This window comes from Gordionus sp. m RMFG-2023, chromosome 1, assembly GCF_954871325.1.
Source record: "Gordionus sp. m RMFG-2023 chromosome 1, tfGorSpeb1-WG-v2, whole genome shotgun sequence".
In the NCBI taxonomy this organism is placed as follows: domain Eukaryota; kingdom Metazoa; phylum Nematomorpha; class Gordioida; order Chordodea; family Parachordodidae; genus Gordionus; species Gordionus sp. m RMFG-2023.
In genome coordinates this window covers 49256677-49277977 of record NC_088775.1, presented here as the reverse complement: position 1 = coordinate 49277977, position 21301 = coordinate 49256677, and the positions used below count along the sequence as shown (strand labels likewise).

The window sequence follows — 21301 nt, the reverse complement described above, 5'->3', positions numbered from 1 at the left end:
CGACCTGATCAAAAAACCAAGGCCCATGAAAATCTGATTTTTATTGTATTTTTAAATTCTGATTATTTAAATGTTTTATTTCAGTTCTCAACTACCAAAATTATTATGATCTTTAATTCAGCTTGTATGAATTTTTCAAAATTTGGCAATTTTTTTTAATATTAAATATTATGTATAAATGATCAGTAAATTTGACATATTGGTATTATCAAGTAAAAGCTTTAAATTTCTTACTCAAACCATAGTAGGGGAGACCGGGGTAAAGCGATTGACGGGGTAACAATGATAACGCGAATAACTTTTTAACGGTGTGAAGATGTATTTTTATATCTAATTTCGTACCTATGTTCATCTTTTAAAAAACTTACCTGGTTTTATATATTTTGTCAAAAAACTGTTTTTTACCCAAAATATATAAAAATCATTCTCTAGTATATTTTGCTTTTAGTAAAATTTACATATCCTCAGGATTCAAAATTTGGCACACATGTTCCTTAATGTATTAGCTATAAAATAAAATTTATCTGACATCTTTAGCTATATTAGAAGTCACGCAATAACGATATTTATAATATATGTCACCTAGGGGTAAAGCTGTTATGGGTAAAACGGTTAAAATATAAAATTATTCACATTAAATTTTTCATTCATTCATTTATTATAATTTTTATTGTACCAATCAAATAATGAGAAATTATAAAAGAAAAACCATATACAGAGATGTAAATATAATAAATGAAGCCATAAAATATAAAATAACAAATAATACTTCATTAAATTTGTCTGCTAAAAAATTTAACATACCTTATACAACGTTGAGAGAAGGAGATATAAAATTGGTATTAAAAGTTCAGATCATCATAAACAAATATTTACAAATGAAGAATCTAGATTGTGTGACTACATATTAGAAGCAAGTAGGTCATTTATGGGATTAACACCTAAACAAGTAATTAAATTATATTGTTTGTATTATATTGTATTTCATAATTTTAATAACTCAATTTAAATATCAATATTAATTTGGTAACTTTAATAAAAATGCTCAATTGAAATTATATTGTATTTCATAATTTTAATAATGCTCAATCTAAATATCAATATTAATTTGGTAACTTTAATAAACATGCTCAATTGAAATTATATTGTATTTCATAATTTTAATAATGCTCAATCTAAATATCAATATTAATTTGGTAAATTTAATAAAAATGCTCAATTGAAATTATATTGTATTTCATAATTTTAATAATGCTCAATCTAAATATCAATATTAATTTGGTAACTTTAATAAAAATGCTCAATTGAAATTATATTGTATTTCATAATTTTAATAATGCTCAATCTAAATATCAATGTTACCAAATTAATATTGATATTTAAATTGAGAATTGTTAAAATTATGAAATTAATTCAATTTATTTAATTAATTATATATCATTTTAACTCTATGGAACTGGTATTGTTAATTATTAAAATGAAATTGTTTTATTTTATAAATAAACAAGATAAGAGGATTTGCATATCAGCTTGCTAAAGAATATGGCAAATCTTTCCCAGAAAGCTGGAAAACTAATGGTATGGCTAGAGAGGACTGGTTTATGGGGTTTAGAAAACGACATTCCCAACGATTCGTACCCCTGAAGCTACTAGTCTAGCAAGAGAATATGGCTTCAATCCCACAAATGTCAATAAATTTTTTGAAAATTTAATTAAGCTATATAATTCTTATAACTTTGAACCACGTAATATATGGAATGCAGATTCACCACCGTTCAAACTCCTGCAAAAATTATAGCACAGAAGGATGCCAAACAAGTCGGCTCTATAACGTCAGGAGAAAGAGGAACGTTAGTTACAATATGTTTAGCCATCAATGCTATAGGCCATAGAATTCCACAATTTTTTATTTTTCCAAGAAAACGATACAAAGATCACTTTATTCGTGATGGGCCTATTGGATCTAAGGGTGTGGGAAACGCATCGAGTTGGATGCAAGAGGAGGAATTTTTATCTTTTTTGAAACACTTTAAAAAATATTCTAGTGCATCCAATGAGAAAAATGTCTTATTAATCTTAGATAACCATAGCTCTCATTGTTCAATTTCCGTTATAAACTATTGTCGATCCAATGGGATTGTTATTCTAACACTTCCACCACATTGCTCGCATAAACTCCAACCATTAGACAAAGCAGTTTATGGGCCATTGAAAAAGTTTTATAATGGAGCTATTGACACATGGATGAGAAATCATGTGGGGCAACAATTTCAGATTTATGATATTCCAGGAATGTTAAAAAATGAAATACCAAGGGCAGTGACACCAAATAATATATTAAATGGGTTCTTAGCATGTGGCATATTTCCTTTAAACCCAAATAACAAGATTATATCTGCTGTAATAATTCAAATGCTAGCTCAAATATTGAATTTGAAAATAATGATGAAAATATTACAGTGACTCAAAATAATGATAGTGATTTATCTATATTATTGAACGAAAATGTTCCAGATAATATTGATGAACCTTATCATGATATGTTACCATCATGCTCAAAAAATTATAATAAAGTATTCAACCCTTCATCTATAATACCTATTTCAAAATTATTCAATATTTCATCGGATAAAATATCTAAAAAAAAGCTTATAAAAAAAAATTATTAATTCAGAGAAAAAAAAAGATATCAAAATAATTGTTTAGTGGCGAAGGCGATGAATGGCTAAAATGTACAATGTGCCTAGAATGGGCACATTCTAAATGTGCTAATTATGATAACTATTTTACATGTCCTTATTGTATCGATTAGTTTTTAAATAAAAATCAATAAATCTTAAATTTGTAATATTTGTTAAATAAAACAATAAATATGTGTCAAATATTATTTTAACCACTTTACCCTGGAGGGTAAAATGGCGAAAATGAGTAGTTTTACATCTAATCATAGCTCCTAAAATATTATAGGCAGAGGGCTACACTTTTTTTTTTATCTTGTAGAAGAGGGATGGGGTTACACATTGATCTATAATTTGTTGTGTTAGACTCTTGTTTAAAATTTTTATGGTAAATATGCAAAATGCCTATCGTTTTACCCCGGTCTCCCCTATTTAGTTTTAGTTTTAATAGATTGAACCTGGCCTGAAGAAGGGAGGGGGTAAAAAGAATAAAATTGGATATAATTTTCAAATAACAGGTAGAGTCTAGCATAAATATAAGAAGAAAATTCTCATTCCCCGTCATTTTTGACGGGCTATCTACTAGTTTGAATAAAATAATGATTATTTTTAGATTCTACATTTCTTTTATCAATTATCTCCTTCCATATATTTATTTAGATAGACATGATACAAAAAATATGAATAATAAAGTTTTATTTTAAAATATAATTTTCAAAAATTCTGAATTTAAATGACAATAAAATTTAAAAGCTACAAATATCCTTTAATAAAATATAATATTTTATTGTAAAGTGATTAGGTTATCCCACCCTGAATTTTTTCCCCTTATTATTGTTTTACTTATTTATTTTTATTAATCATTTCCTTTTCCATAGTCTTCTATTAAACAAAATTTTTGTAAAGTTTTACTTTTACTTTTTATACGCAAGCTGTATTTTATTTCCCTTCAAATTTTAAATCTTTTTAATGTCTATGTCAACTCGGTTTCCAAATGTCTTGTGGTTTTTTGAGTGAACCAAAAAAAATTTTTTTTTTCCATGCTACAGGATGTGATGGCTATAGCTCAGTTTAATTTCTGCGGTCTTAGTTTTTTGGGCAGTTACTTAGGTAGGATTTGTTCCATCCCACTGCAGCAGTCCGCTCTCCCATATTTTATTGAAAGAGGGCAAATAGGTAGCGAGATATTGTTATAGGTGCTATTTTTGGTTTTTTTTGCTGTGACATTATCTAACCCCGGAGCCTTGTTTTCCCTTAGTTTTTGACCACTTGTTATTTCATTTATGGAGAAACCAATTGACAGGGGGGGGGGCGAGGTTTGTAATTATGTTTGTTGGTAGAGTTTTTCTGTGAGTGATAGACTATCATATAACAATCAAGCCATAATGCCTTTTGTTAATCCTGGCCAACAATTACTTTTCTATTTCCTAAAACTTACGGAGCTGGTTCCTATTTCTGCGTCATAGTTCATTTCTCTTATCTTTATCAATATCAAAGACCTTTTTCGCTATATAATCTATCTATCACTCCGTAGAGTATTTTGTTTCTCTGGAAAAAGAGAAAAAAAAAACCTTTGTTGTGTGGGTTCGTTGCTGGATAGTCATAAACCTATTACTGACTAGTTTTTGCCTATTCACTGGAATTTTCACCTATTTAAACAATTTGCGGTAATTAGCTTTTTCTTATTTTCATGAATAAATTCTAATTTCAATTGATATGAACACATTCAATTATTGATAGTAATTATCAAGGCTTAAATTAAAGATGTTAAACTTAAACTTAGCCACCACCCACCCTTAAAGTAATTAAATTATTTTTGCAGTTCTTGGGTATAGTCTTTTGTTTTGCCAATTTCTTTTTGTCTATTAGCCTATAGACGTTTAAGCAACAGTTCTCGGACTGTTGCTCGTACAAGTACGTGCGGCTTGCCCACAAACGTGTGAAGGGCTTCTCATTTTTTTCCCCTTAATTAACTATCCAGTTTGATGGATTTTTGAGGAAAACCTAGCGTAGCTCTGTTGTATCCACAACCAGAGGGCGAAAACGCTTTTATCACGTATCATGTAATTAGTAATAATTGACCAGATTCTATTACAATATAATGTTAATATTAATTATCGAACTATAACATATTGAAAAAAACTACATTTTATCATATACTATGCAGACAAATTTATTATGAATATATAGATATTTATTTGAATATAATAAATTACGTTTTTTTGGGAAAGAATAAAATTATATGGCTGTTCTACATTTAAATATGAGAATTGAATGTTATTAATTGATATTGGTAAAGTTACAGAGCTATCAGCTGCAATGGAGATATCGATTACAACTTCTTCAACTATAACTTTCATCCAAAAATGGTAAAACAAGGAGATCATCTTCTCGATCTTCTTGTGTATGATTTGTCAAAGAAGGCACAATCTCTTCATTTCTTCCCAATGATACTTAAAGAAAAATATATTAAAAAAATTCTGATTAACTATTTATAATAAAATTTAAAAGAAAATATATTAATAAAATTATGATTAACTATAATAAAATTCAAAAGATAATGTATTAACAAAATTTTGATTAAATACTTATAATAAAATTTAAAAGATAATATATTAACAAAATTTTGATTAACTATTTATAATAAAATTTAAAAGATAATATATTAACAAAATTTTGATTAACTATTTATAATAAAATTTAAAAGATAATATTTCATATTATTTTGTAAAATACTTCTTCTTCTTGCATCAAATACTTGCAAAATACATAATTAACTAATTATAATAAAATTTAAAAGATAATATTTCATATTATTTTGTAAAATACTTCCTCTTCTTGCAGTCAAATACTTGCAAATATCTAGAAAATAATAAATCACATCATTAAAACCAATTACCTTTGCCTATAAGGTTCAGCAAAATATTTGCTAATACTAATATAGAATCTTGCTAATACTATGTTGAGAATATTGCTAATATTGTACTTTATTTTACAATTATGTAAAATATTTTAATTAAAACCAATTACCTTAGCCTTTAAGGTTCAGAAAAATATTTTCTAATACTAATATAGAATCTTGCTAATACTAAGTTGAGAATATTGCTTTGTTCTTTATTTTACAATTTTATAGAAAAATATATATGTAAATATTAATTATGTAAAATATTTTAATTAAAACAATTACCTTTGCCTTTAAAGTTCAGAAAAATATTTGCACTAATATAGAATCTTGCTAATACTAAGTTGAGAATATTGCTAATATTGTACTTTTTACAATTATGTAAAATATTTAATTAAAACCAATTACCTTTGCCTTTAAGGTTCAGAAAAATATTTGCTAATACTAATATAGAATCTTGTTAATACTAAGTTAAGAATATTGCTAATATTGTACTTTATTTTACAATTATGTAAAATATTTTAATTAAAACCATACCTTTGCCTTTAAAGTTCAGAAAAATATTTGCTAATACTAATATAGAATCTTGCTAATACTCAGTTGAGAATATTGCTAATATTGTCTTTATTTTACAATTTTCTAGAAAAATATATATGTAAATATTAATTATGGGTCGTAGGTGCATGCCTCCAGCGTCTACATGGCAGAAAATTTGATGGAGGCAACCCCCATCCCAAATCTACCCCTACCCCCCTAAAAAAATTTCGCGGCCTTCGGCCGCGATATTTGCCTTAATCAAGAAAATCTTATATTAAGTCACTATTTATACCCTTACAAACATTCAGACCTGCTTTGGAAAAAAAAATTTACAAACTGATAACTATTGTTACTATCCGTTTTCAATTAACTTATATTTAAGTAGGTAGTGCAATCTTTTCATAATTTGATTGATAATCAATTTATTTTCATAAAAATTAATATAATAGTATTAAATGAGATAACATATTTACATTACTATAAAAAAATATCAAAAATTTAGTAAAAAAATATAAGATGAGTAATTTTAAAGAGGTATAGCTTGATTCTATAATTACTAATACCTTTATATTAAGTAAAAAAAACAAAATGAGTAATTTTAAAGAGGTATAGCTTGATTCTATAAATACTAATGCCTTTATATTAATTAAAAACATTCATATAGATATAACTATTATATAAAAAAAATTTTTATGTAAATATAACTTTTATATAAAATATTAGAATAAAGAATATAGTATATTTTGCACAAGAATTATAAAAACATTTATGTAAATATAACTATTATATAAAATATAAAATGAATAGAGTATATTTTGCACTGGAAATATAAATTTTTTTATGTAAATATAACTTTTATATAAAATATGAGAAAAAAATGAATATAGTTGCACTGGAATTATAAAAACATCTATGTAAATATAAGTTTTATATAAAATATTAAAATAAAATGAATATAATATATTTTGCACTGGAATTATAAAAACATTTATGTAAATATAACTATTATAAAATATTTAAATAAAATGAATATAGTATTATATTATGCACCGGACTAGAATGATATAAAAAACTATTAAATTAAATTTACATTATTAAAAAGGCGTATATAATTAGCTGTGAAAAAGATATAACTTATTTTATTAATAATTTAGTTAATCTTTTAGACGTAGATGCAAATCGCGTTATAATGTCGTCTATTTTAAATCTTTCAAAAACATCAATTTCGCTGGATATTAGAAGTAAATTTTCTAAAAAGGGGTCAGAAATTTTATTCCGCATTCTAGTTTTATTTATTTTGACTTTGCTCATCACTCTTTCGGCTGAACAAGAAGTAGTTGGTAGAGTCAATAAATATTTATATAATAAATATAAATTAGAATAAGAATTTAATTTATTTAAAAGACGATATGGTAGTATAAATGAATATTTTATCCATTTTTTTGTATTAATTATGTTATCGTTATTGATATCTTCCTCGGTTTCATCGTTTACAATACCTTTAATTATATATAATTTTAAATAAAATATCAATAAATTACTTTCATCAATATATAACCCATCATTCTTTTTTATTTTCAAAAGATCCTTGCAATAAATGATTGCTTGTGAATCCAAATATAAAGATCGAAAATCATTATATTCACGAGCAATATCTTGAGCATTTAATTGGTAAGTATGACAAATTTGAGATATTTGCCACCCTTCTATTCTATCATTGGCTATAATTCCAGCTGGTGTAAAAAGAGATATTTGAGATAAAAAATTTAAACAATCATAATTAAATCTTTCATTTAAATCATTAATGATTGTATCAAGCACAGGGAAAAATATTTCCCTTTTATATCTATAATGCTAAATAATAATTTTAAATCTTTTTTTATTCAACTTGTTTTTTTTTGTTTAACATAATTATTGAATGCTGTTTGATCAAATTTGAATATTGATTTTATATTATGCAATTCCGTTGTAACATTATTCTTTTTCAAATAACTGTTAGATAAGGAATGCAATTTTAAAAAAATATTATCCCCATTAGCTACATTTTAAAATTATTTATAGAAATCGTAACTAATTTTAACCTCTTAGTCTTTGTAATTTATTTTTTGTGTGTTGTATTAATTTAGTTACCATAGCCAAATCATTACCAACTGCCTGCATTTCAATACAAGCCTCATGTGTGCATTTCAATATTTCTTTCAAAATAAATAGACTTAATATGAAATCTTCATCCTTAATTCTTGTTAATAATCCATCGGCAATAGAAGAGGTGCTTGGGTCATTAGAATCTTTTAATTCATTTAATGATGCTATAATATGTTCATAAACATCTAAAAAAATTTCTACAGCTTTATAAGATGATGACCAATTTCTAAAAAAAGATAAGTTACATTAAAAATATTATATTTACCTTGTTGTATTTTTTATTCTTTTAAGAGATTTTTTAGACTTTGTCATTTGATATTTAACAAACACTCCTTGACGTCTTACCCCATTCATGAAATTATATAACTCATCCAATATTCCCATTACCTTTTTCATTTCTATTTTGCATCCACAAACATGAGCAACTACTAAATTGAGCCTATGTGCATGGCACCAAATATATATGGCTTTTGGAGCCTCTTTCAATATTAAAGCCTGCATTCCTTTGTATACTCCTCTCATATTCCCTGCACCATCCATACTTTGCCCAACCATATAATCAAGAGGAAGACCAAGATCTTTGAACTTAGAAAAAACATGTTTCTTTATATTTTCCCCGGTGGTTTCTGATGTTGTAAAAACATGGATGATCCTTTCTACAGGATGTGGATGCGGATCATCTTCTATATATCTTACAAGTAAAGCAATGCATTCTTTTTTAGACACATCATATGTTCCATCTAATATGATGCTATAGGCACAATTCTCTTTAATTTTTTGAATAATACATTTTATTATTTTTATCTTAATGACTTCAATAATTTTTTTCACATGGCCATATGACAATAAATTTATATAAGGTCTTGAAATTTTATCTGATTTTTTTCTCCTCAATTTTTCGTTGTTATCAATGTATGCCCGTAAAGTTGGAACCGTTTTTGCCATTAATTTTATGAGGCACATAAAATTACCTTCATTCGAATTAGTGCCCCAAAAGGCTATGTTACATTTTATAAGGTATATAATGGCATCAATAATATTATGAACTATATTACGATTTTCCATTATTATATCAAGCCTATTTGATAGAAAATGATCTTGAATACGCTTATTTGCAAGCCAAGTCATGTTGGTGTATTCACAATCCTTATGAATAGAAGATGACTCATGTCTCTCTAAGTCACGCTTAAAATTTTTCCAATTATTTACTCCAAGTTGAGTCCAAAAAGTATTGGATTTAGGGCCACCAAACATAAGACAATAAAGACAAAAGACTTTGTCTAAAGTGGTGCTATAGGATAACCAATTTCTTGGTTTGAGGGAACCATCAATATTAACCTTTTTATAATAGGATATATTCATGCTCCTATTTAAAAGTAGAAATAATGGATGCGTAAAAATTAATAAAAATTAAATTTTTTAAAAACCTTTTGTGAGTAACAGGATATTGAAATATATTTGAACATGGCTGACATGGGCCTATGGAAATTATGAAATTAATCAAGATATTTGTCATTCTAAAGAATATGAAATGAAAAGGGTCATTAGGCTCCTTTTTTTTATATAATTGAATAATATTTGGGCCTTTAATGTTTGAAATATTTTGGCTTGCATTGGGATTGATAATTGGATGAAAAAAAGATATAATTGGGGAATTTTCAATAACTTTGTGTGTTTGCTAATTATTATTAAAGAGTGTATAGTTTTATTTAAATTAAATACCTCATCATTCAAAATCAGCAGATCACTGGAACTGGGCATTGTATGAGAAGATAATATAATTTGGGAATCTTCAGTAAAAGATTTGTGCTAATTATTAAATAAAGAATAATTAAAATTTGTTTATTCATGAAAATATCTGAATATCCTCATTTATTCCCTTCAAAATTATAAAAGAAATCTTATTTAAATTAAGTACCTCATTATTCAAAATCAGCAGATCACTGGAACTGGGCATTGTATGAGAAGATAATATAATTTGGGAATCTTCAATAAAAGATTCATGCTAATTATTAAATAAAGAGTGGTTAAAATTTGTTTACTTATGAAAATCTTAATTTTAATAAAAATTTTATTCTTAATTAAGATATAGAAAAGTGGAAAATATTTCATAATTTATTCACTTCAGAATTATCAAACAAATCTTATTTAAATTAAGTACCTCATCATTCAAAATCACCAGATCACTGGAACTGGGCATTGTATGAGATAATATAATTTGGGAATCTTCAGTAAAAGATTTGTGCTACTTATTAAATAAAGAATAATTAAAATTTGTTTATTCATGAAAATATCTGAATATCCTCATTTATTCCCTTCAAAATTATAAAAGAAATCTTATTTAAATTAAGTACCTCATTATTCAAAATCAGCAGATCACTGGAACTGGGCATTGTATGAGAAGATAATATAATTTGGGAATCTTCAATAAAAGATTCATGCTAATTATTAAATAAAGAGTGGTTAAAATTTGTTTACTTATGAAAATCTTAATTTTAATAAAAATTTTATTCTTAATTAAGATATAGAAAAGTGGAAAATATTTCATAATTTATTCACTTCAGAATTATCAAACAAATCTTATTTAAATTAAGTACCTCATCATTCAAAATCACCAGATCACTGGAACTGGGCATTGTATGAGATAATATAATTTGGGAATCTTCAGTAAAAGATTTGAGCTAATTATTAAATAAAGATTAATTAAAATTTGTTCATGAAAATATCTGAATATCCTCATTTATTCCCTTCAAAATTATAAAACAAATCTTATTTAAATTAAGTACCTCATTATTCAAAATCAGCAGATCACTGGAACTGGGCATTGTATGAGATAATATAATTTGGGAATCTTCAATAAAAGATTTGTGCTAATTATTAAATAAAGAGTAGTGAAAATTTTAGGCAAATGACTTATTTTATTCTTAATTATAATATATAAATTTTTTTTTAACAAAAGTTGAAATATTTAAATATTCTTATAATTTATTTCCTTCAAAATTGATAAAGGGCATAATAAAAATGTACCTATATATTAAAAATCTTATCTTTAATAAAAATTAAAAGTATTATGCTCAAATTATAGATGAAGAATTGGTTTCTACTAATTCACAAAATTTAAGGTTATTTTTACTTATATTTATTGTCATGAATTAAAATAATATATATAAAAAATTACTTTTTGGAAGTAAGATGTTATTGATTTTTTTTGTAACTTGGTTTCAACCCCATTTGTGATATTGAATGGAATATCTTTATTTAAGGATACCCAATTATTATCCTTTTTGATAGCTATCTTTGTAAATTTGATATCAGATAACTTGACATGAGGATGTTTATGTTTATAATGGTTATTTATTTTGTCACTTCTTATTTTAGAAGTTTTACAATTAATATAGTCACATTTGACTTTATATATTGTTTTGTTACTTGGCATCTAGAATAAAAATGAAATAAATATTTAGATAATATTTTTTTACTCACTGATGGCCATCAAGAATGATGGAGAATCATAATTTTATCCTTTATTTGACGGTGGATGGCTGAATCTTAAAATTCTCCTATCTTATGAGGTGTGATTCAGAAATTAAATTTATATTTGTTTAAATGAGGGTGTAATTTTAAAATTTTCCAGTGGTTTTACAAAATATATTAAAGAAATATATATTTAGATATTTTAATATATGTGCACAATAAATTTTTATTCATTTGTATTATATTTTTAATCTAAAAAATATATTAAAATCTTTTAAAATAAATTCTTATTCATTTGTATTTGTAATTTATAATCAAAAAAATATATTCTAGACCCTTATTGTTTTTAAATTAAAATTCATAAATATACACTCTATTAACATATTTTATAAAAATAATGAAAAATTTACTGATTCAATCATCATCATATAAAGGAAATTTATTATGCACCCATCATTGAATAAAGAAGAAAATTCTGATTACCAGTCATTCATAATGGACTATCAGCTATTAACTTATATTTTTGATAATGTTTTCTTAAAAGATTCCTATTATATTATATGTAAGCTTAATGCATGGTCACAAAAAATATAATATTTTTTGTTATTTATGCCAAAACAATCATGGATCAATATTTCCTCCATTATACACTTCACAATTGATTTCTTTATTTCTTAGTGTCCAACAATTTTTAGAAATGTATGATGCTTTGAAATCATAGTTTCTTTAAATTAACAATCCTAATAAATTTTGCAAATAATTGAAAACAGGCATATTTGTGATTTGCCCATTCATTTATCTTCAAATAAAGTCTGAGAAATGATATATTTTAATCATTGAAATTAGAGACCTTCACTGGCATTGATTTCTTCATCCAGCCTAGGTCATAAGTAAAAATAATTTTCAGGCCCAGTTCATGTTTAATGGAAATCCAAACCCAAACCACATCATAGGTTTCAAAGATTATTCCCAAGCCATATCCAAAAATTTAATTTATTGTTAACAAAAATAAACAATATTTCAGTATATGGAATCACTTTGTCAATTCATTTAATTGAAATCTTTTCTTAAATCAATAATCAAATGAGAGGAATAGATTATCTGTTCATTCTCCCAAGATTTCTATAAATATTTAGAAAAAAGGCCAAATATATTATGGAAAATTTGATGTTATATAAAATTTATCTAATAATGAAATAAAAAATTTATCAATTCTTTTAACAAATTTTTTATCACACAATGGTTTTCACCTCTCACTTATAATTTTGTATATAATTTACACTTACCTCAAAGAATCATTTATCATAAATAGAAATCAATTATGGGTCCAACCTGATTGCCTCACAAAAATGTGGTAATATTTACCCCATTGAAAATGATTATTTAAAAAATTATTAGCAAAAATAATTGCCATGGTTCAAAACCCAGATAACTTATTAAGTATACATATTAAGATTAAATAAAAATAGCTTCATTCTTTATTATATTTATTTATCTATCATCAAATTAAGGAAAATGCAATTATATGCTTAAAAAATTACCTTTTTAAAATCCAAAAATGTTTCTTTATATTGTTAATTGAGTAGGATTATCTTATCATAAAAGGGATTCTTTATTCAAAAGGTCCTTATTATAAAAAAATATATATTGATAATTTAAAATTGATACTGTGAAAATCTAAATCCCATTATGTAAATGAATTTTCTAAAAATTTAAAAAAATAAATATAGTGTATAATATTTATAAATTGACAGATATCTTTTCTTTAATTGACATTTTTCAGAAAATCAACGATAATCATATCGATTATTGGATTTAAAAATATCATAATACAAGTCAAAAATTACCCTCCAAAAATCAATACCTACCCCCCAAAAACAAATGCCTACCCCCCAAAAATCAATATCTACCCCCCAAAATTAATACCTACCCCCCAAAATGCCAATATTTTTTGGAGGCATTTGTCTCCTACCCCCCCCGGCCATGTAGACACTGCATGCCTCTTATGGTACAAATATAATAGAAAAAAATGTTTCAAATCCAGGAAGCTCCTGATGCTGGGTAAAAAGAAGGCTATTTGCAACAGATGCACTAAAAACTTGAACAGCAAGTTTTACCTTTAAAAAATATTTAATAATTATATATTTATTATCAAACTTTCATTTTTTGTTTGTGGAAAGCAATATGTGCTTTGCGCAATTTATTTGCAATACGTAAACCTTCGCACTCCTGCAATTTATGTAAATTTTGTATATGCTTCCAATCTATTAACTATAAATACAAAATAAATAATTAATCAAATTTAATATAGCTAGCTACCTCTCCATTTGATTCATTTATTTAATTTCTTCCTCCGCTAATATATTTCTAAGTAATTTGAGCATATGACAAACATCTAGTAACATTTATTTTTTCCGAATCATAAAATTCCAGCTCAATATATGGAATGATATTATCAGGATCCATACTAACACCAAGCAGTTTGCTCATTTTTTTATTAACAGAACAACCATCGCATACTATGGCCTTACAGATAACTCCAGTTTCATTTAGATTGAACAATGCATCTCTCACTAAATTAGCTAGGATAACTGAATTCATTTGTGAAACTAGAAAATAGGTTATTGGCATTTTCCAGCTGCTATTAAGACAGGTAGCCATAAGAAACAGTGCCTTTGTTGCTTCTGGACAAGATTTATCTTCTTGTTGATTTTGTCCCATCACCTAAATCAAAGCTTTTAATTTGGGTAAATGAAATAGAAAGGAAACCTTTATTTAATTTAATTTTAAAAAAATTATTATAATAAACCTGGCATGATTTCAATCTTACGATTCCATGCCGTTAATATGGATTCCGAAGGCATATAAAAATGTGATTTGAGATATCTGTAAGCCTTAGGTGAATAAAAATGCATAGTCAATGCAAATTGACGGAATTCACCTGTATATATTTTTTTTTGTGGGTTTGAGATGCCTCCACTGTGTATATGTATTTCAAGGAATATAGAAGATGTCCCTGTAAAGTGCCTGTCTATAATATTTTCGACATCATCTGATAACAAATTTTCATCATTTAGTGAAGTGATTATTGTTTGTAAATTGATTATTTTATTTTTTCTTCTTTTTGAGCCCCTATAATAAGCATGTGCCCTTTTTTAAGCGTTTAATTATAGCCTCTTGGTAAATAATTTTTCTTTTTAATGTTTCATATGTCGCGGAATAATTATGATCATTTGTTATATGTATAATTGGATCATTTTCATATAATAGATCACTTTTTAATGGTGTTTTTATGTTATTTGAATAAACATTCGTTATCTAAAAAGTATATATTTTAAAATATTGTTTTAACTATGTAATGATATTGTTAACATCAGAATTGTTAAACCTGGATTCGATCCTAAATTTGTCAATTTTCTCGGATTTAAGATCCTGACCTTAAATTGTGGATCGTGATCGAGATCATTTTTTTAAATATACGATCCCGATCCTTTTAAAAATTATTTTTTTTTACTTAAAAAGCAATAAATAAAATAAAAATTTTGAAAATTGAATTTAAATATTATTTAAAAAAAGATACATGTGCGCCGACAGCATCATCGGCGGCGGCGTTTCTTTTTTTAAAATGATCGGCTGGCGGCGGCGAATTGATTTAGACGTCGCCACAAAAATCGGCGGCGGTGTCAAATATTTTTCTAACTTAAATTTTTTTAATTAAAATTATATATTCATTGGAAACACTTAAAATAAGATATATGCTTTATTATGTTTTATAACTATAATTTAATGATTTTATGTTAAAATTATCATATATAATATTTAGATTTATAGGACATAATAATGATCTTTTAGAGTTCAGCCCAGCTATGGAAAATACACGCTCGCTGGGTGTGCTCGTAGCTGGAACGCACAGGACCTTTCTAGCTAATATTGAAAGTTTAGGAAGATCCACTCTTATCTTCCAAAAATGTAAGAAATCTTTTGTCTAGGCGAAAATAATGAATAACATTCTTTTTCTAAACTAGTTAAATAGTCTTGTTGTTTCAGATTATTGTTATGAATAGATGAATGTTTCGTAGCCAATGTAAGATAATCGAATTTTGAAGCAACTTCCGTCGTTTCACATTCGGTTAATTCGTCCGTGTAAGGCCATAGAGAGGTAGCGTATTGACATAAAAATTGCACCGGAGTAATAATTTTTCCTTTAAATATTTATTTCCCATATTTATAGATTGAAAATGAGGATCCAAAAATACTCCTAACACCTAAATAAAAATATAAAAAAAATAATTTATGTATTTTAAAATACTACCTGAAGATCGGTTATTGAAAATCTATGATCAAATTTAGTAAGCATATTTTGTTTAAGGGATGCATGGGAGGATTATCATATTATTTTACAATTAAATGATATTTAATTTCAAAGGATAAATTTATAGCAACTCCTTTTTGGACGTATAAACATTCAACAGTTTTTTTGAAGGTTCTAAGAAAATTTAAAAGTTCATGCACCAAGTCTCAATCGGAGTTAGATAATTTGAGATCCGGTTTCTCCATTCTATTTAATAGAATATTTATAGGATTTTTATTATTACCAGTCACACTTTCCAGCATTATTAAAATACTATGCCAACATGTAGGCACATTTAATTATAAGGTTTTTTCTAATATGATTTTTGATATTCACTATCATTATCAAACCCCAAATTATCTTCATAAAAAAAATCATTATCACCCAAATCTAAAATATCCGATGTAAATGATATCGATTCAAAACATTTTCTATTTTCGATATCGTTTATATTTTCAAAATCCGTTGTGTTGAATCTTAAGACAAATATAATTTCTCCCACTTTTTTAATGATATTTTCTATTTTATTAACTTTTTTTATTCCATCGACTGTCACTAGATTATGTAATCCATGCAAATATAAATGATGGTCATATTCTCCTAGACGAACACTTTTCTTTACATTGGGTCCTGCATCCGTAATCATTTGAATTTTATTGGACCCTAGATCAAATTCATTTTCAACTTTTTCTATCTCGGAAATAATAGTTTCAGCGGTATGTTTTTGAGTAACATGATGTGTCGGCAATGTATAAAATACATTAAAATATTATCTATTTCGTGAAATGTAAAGGAAATATAATTTTGCAGTCTATATTTGTCGGTTCACATATCAAAAGTTATAGCACAAAATTTAGGACCTATATTAATTTGTTGACATATGGATGCTTTATTGATAAATATTAATCATCTAATCCACTCCGGATAAGTGTTGTTCTATCTGGTAAATCTTTTGTATCTGAAATAATGCCATATTTCTACATAATAAAAAGTTAATAATAAAAATATTATGCCACAAAAAATTCTAAGTGTGGGATGAGATCAGTTTTATTTAAATATTCTATTAGAAAATAATTAAATATTTTAACAGTTAAAATAAAAATTAAGATTAAAATAATAAAATATATAATAATATCAATACCTTTTCTGTTTTACCATCCTAATATTATCTTATCTATCACATTGGTCACAGACCTGCCCAAAGTGAGCCAACGTGTATTATATGGATTGTTACAAATCAAATATAATATTTATTAATTTTAAAAATTAAAATCACATTTTAATAATTCAAAAAATATTTAATATTATTTTTCTTCTAGTTAAAATTCATAAATAAAATATAAAATAAATATTATTTTTAATAATAAAAAATATGTATCACGCCGCCACGCCGCCGAATTTTTACATCGGCGGCGGCGTGTTGAGCGCCGACACATTTTTGGCGGCGGCGTCGGCCTGGTCAAAAATCACCGACGGCGCACATGTCTAAATATCAAACCTTTATCATCAAGGGCTCCTGTGGAGCGCTTGTTTAGTAAAGCTAAACATGTACTTAATGAAAAACGTGGTTGTTTAAATAATGATAATTTAGAAAAAAAATTATTAATTTAATTATAAATAAATATATTAAAATTGTTATATTTATATTATATTATTCATTTACAATAAATTTATACCATATTATTTTTTATATTAGTTAATTTTGTGTCGATCAGAAATTTAAATAAGAAAAGGATCGTGATATTGATCGCGATCCTTTTTAAGGATCGATTAACAAGCCTGGTTAACATATATCATGAAGTGGCTTAGATATACTAAATATCGATGGAATTGAACTTCCTTCAATAAAATCTTTCCGAATATAGTATGAATGAAACAAGTATTTTTAAAATGCCTTTCACAAATAATACTATATTTATTAGGCATAAAATTTTTTCTATTTATAGCCTGCAACCATTTTTCCAATAATTCTTTGGATTTTAATGGAAATCTATATTTAAAAATAGGTGAATAATAATGAGTAAAATATAAGATATATTTATGACATTGATACAAAAATAGATAGTACATAAAAATCAATATAAATATCAGATCAGTTATTAGTAATATAGTATTGGATCAGTAAAAATTTGTTGATTGGCAGAGCCTTTATTATTATATATATGGTTTACATATTTCTTAAAAATATTTAAAATGAAACTGTATCAGAGTAAATATGTATTTTAAAAATGGCTAACTAAAATATTTAGGCAAAGTTCAAAATAGAAATCTTATCAACTCAAGAGGAAGAAGCATTATTTGTCCTAGCAATAAAAATGAGAAAACTTTATATTTTTATTAAATAAGGATTTTTTAAAATGTTTATAGCATATTAATGCTTTATGTAATAAATATGTTGCATATAAAAAATAATATATATACTTGTGATAAGAAATATGTGTATTAGATTCTATTTGTTTTATTACAATTATGAACACAGCACACTCCCATTATCTAAATAAAATAATAAATGCTAGTGATATTAAAAGATCTGTTTTGCATGTATCCTAACATGCATTAACATAAGATTTATAAGTCCATGCATGATTAGGTAAACTATATTTTAAAAAATTAAAAGGTGGGTTAGTCTGAAATTCATTTTTTAAATATAATCACCGAGTCCATCTTCACAAAAAAAATCTTATGAAAATTTAAGAACAAAAGATACTATAAAATATTGTATCATAAATCGAAACCTTTAAAACTAAATTATCGTAGTAGACTTGTTTTCTATATATTAATATTTCTTGCTGACAAATAATGGATAACCAAATTACAAAATAGCGCTACAGCTGATTATAATGTGTGGACACTTTTATAATGCATTGAATGAATGAATCGCCAATCTATAGTTATATATATTATTGGTCGTAGGTGCATGCCTCTTATGGTACAAATATAATAGAAAAAAATGTTTCAACAAATGTTGTTTTCTCGAAACATGATGTTTTTTTTCAATTTTCAAATGGTTTTGATTTCATTCAGGACAAATATTTTTTAAAAAAAACAAGTTATTTTTAAAACAAAATTGATTTAAAAAACTTTTTTAAACAAATGATAATATTTTTTTAACAGTTTTTTCAAAATAAATGTTTTTTAGAAATTTAGGTTGTTTTTTAGGCTGCATCCAAAATCTTAAAATTATAAATAAATAAATTTTGAAGCTATTTTTAATGTAAAAATACAATATAGTCAAATTACATTTTTTGGTATTAATAAAAATTTAATAATTTTTAATGCTGTTAATTTTTATAAATTTACTAACCCAAACGATTATAGCCTTTTATATTACTATAATTTTAGTGTCAGAATATAATTTTATGGAAAGCATAAGAGTGCACAGGAACCTCTGGTGCGAAAATGACTTAAAATTAAGAGATTCTGTAGAAAATGGGAAAATTTGAGAGGAAATAGGAAAAACATATAACTTGAATTGTGATCAAGTGAAAAAGAAATTTTTAGCTGTAAAGGCTAAATTTAATAATTTATATTCTCTCACCGAACTAAAATCCGGGAAAAAATAAAAAATTATTATTAATTAATTTAAAAGGTGCTGGAAAATAAGGATCTACTATATGTTGAACAATATATATGGTTAAAAGAAAATATTGATGATATTAACTAATATTCTTAGTCAAGTTTTAAATTGACACAAACAATTGTAAAATATTAAGACAAAAATATAAAATAGTTTTGAACAGTATTATTTAATGACGAACTTTGAACGTGAACGCGTTCCTTTCTTATAACGAACGCGTTCGAATTTAACGTTCGTTCAATTTTAAAAACACCTTTTATTTTTATTTATTTGAAAAATTTAATATTATTCCGAATTTTTTAAGAAAAAAGCTTATATTTTATAATCAACTGTTTTCCCTTTTCCTTTTCATTTTTTTTAACACACCATTATTATAGTTTAATTTGAATATAATTGTTAATTTAATAGATTAGCATAAGCATGCATATTATTATTTCGGTTAATGATGCTTACCCTTAAGGTACTATCTATCAAATTTAAATTTTGTTTATTTTTCATTTGGATAGGCACTACCAACTATATTTATAATATATATTTGAAAAATCGTGATTTTTGGAAAGCCTCTATGGCCTAGTAGGAAAGAGCGTGGCTTATTGATCCCATGGTCACGGGTTCGAATCCCTGGAATGGTCATGTTTTTTTCCTTAATCTAACTTGGTGGTTTCATCCTTGGGGGGATGATATATAGGAGGGCGGACTCGACCACGTGATTCCATTATAATATATTAAATAATAACGGTCTTATTACATTTTAATAAATTTTGGTTGGTATTTAGCAAATTAGGTTGTTATTTAGAATATTTCCATACATTCACTTGGTAGTAAGCATCCTTAACCTATTATTTCATCATCATTATCTGATTTTGAAAATTCAAAATCAGATGAATTAACATTACCATGGCCCAAATATGAAAAATACCTAAATTGAAGAAACTAATTCAATACTTACCGAATGTAGTGCCCAAAAAGTATAAGTTTCAAAATCTTCAAGTTCCAATTTAAAACGACATTTGATTGTAATATCAATAATTTTATATAATATAATATAACTAAATAAAATCATTAAATTATTTGACCCCAACAATAACGATAGTTATTTTAAAATTAAAAAAATTAGTGAACTAAATTATGGTCAACTATAGAAAGACTCATTCAATGGGATTAATAAAAAGTAATAAATATTCATTATCATATTTCAACATGCCATAGATTTCTTACTAAAAGGTCTACCAAGAACAGCAGTTTAATTGGGTGACATACTAGTAAGTGGGCTAACCGTAAAGGATCAGGAAAACATATGTGCACAAGGTATTAACAATATTAAGAGACAACAGAATTAGATTACATTTTGATAAATGTAAATAGTTTGCGGAAGAGATAGAATTTTTAGGGCGAAAATTATAAGGATGGTATCTCGCAGGCTACAAAACATTTAGATGAAATAACAAAAGCACCAACGCCAATAAATAAAAAGGAGGTTCAAATGTTTTAGGGTTAATAAATTACTAATATAAATATATCCCAATCTTTTCAACAATAGCCACACCACTATATAAATTATTACATAAAAATAAAGAATGGAAATGAGAATTAGAACAAAAGGAAGCGATAAAGTTGCTATAAAACACAATCATAGA

At 25.6% G+C, this 21301-nt stretch overlaps 1 protein-coding gene across 4 annotated transcripts; it reads right to left on the bottom strand.

The window, feature by feature from the left end:
* Positions 1-7504: 7504 nt before the first annotated feature.
* Positions 7505-13515, bottom strand: LOC135923872 (uncharacterized). Of its 4 annotated transcripts, none has more exons than XM_065458969.1 (15): positions 13405-13515; positions 13278-13362; positions 11742-12858; positions 11441-11698; positions 11049-11132; positions 10860-10943; positions 10617-10703; positions 10424-10507; positions 10181-10267; positions 9985-10071; positions 9690-9940; positions 8528-9628; positions 8199-8488; positions 7659-8155; positions 7505-7616 (listed from the first exon to the last, which is right to left on the bottom strand). In XM_065458969.1, the coding sequence occupies exons 4-14, from the start codon at positions 11696-11698 to the stop codon at positions 8001-8003; spliced, it is 2568 nt and encodes an 855-aa protein (XP_065315041.1). In that variant the 5' UTR covers positions 11742-12858; positions 13278-13362; positions 13405-13515; the 3' UTR covers positions 7505-7616; positions 7659-8000. The 4 variants fall into 4 exon arrangements, with proteins under 4 accessions (XP_065315041.1, XP_065315108.1, XP_065315165.1 ...); XM_065459036.1 differs by having other exon boundaries at positions 11742-11826; XM_065459093.1 differs by lacking the exon at positions 11742-12858.
* Between the last annotated feature and the right edge of the window lie 7786 nt (positions 13516-21301).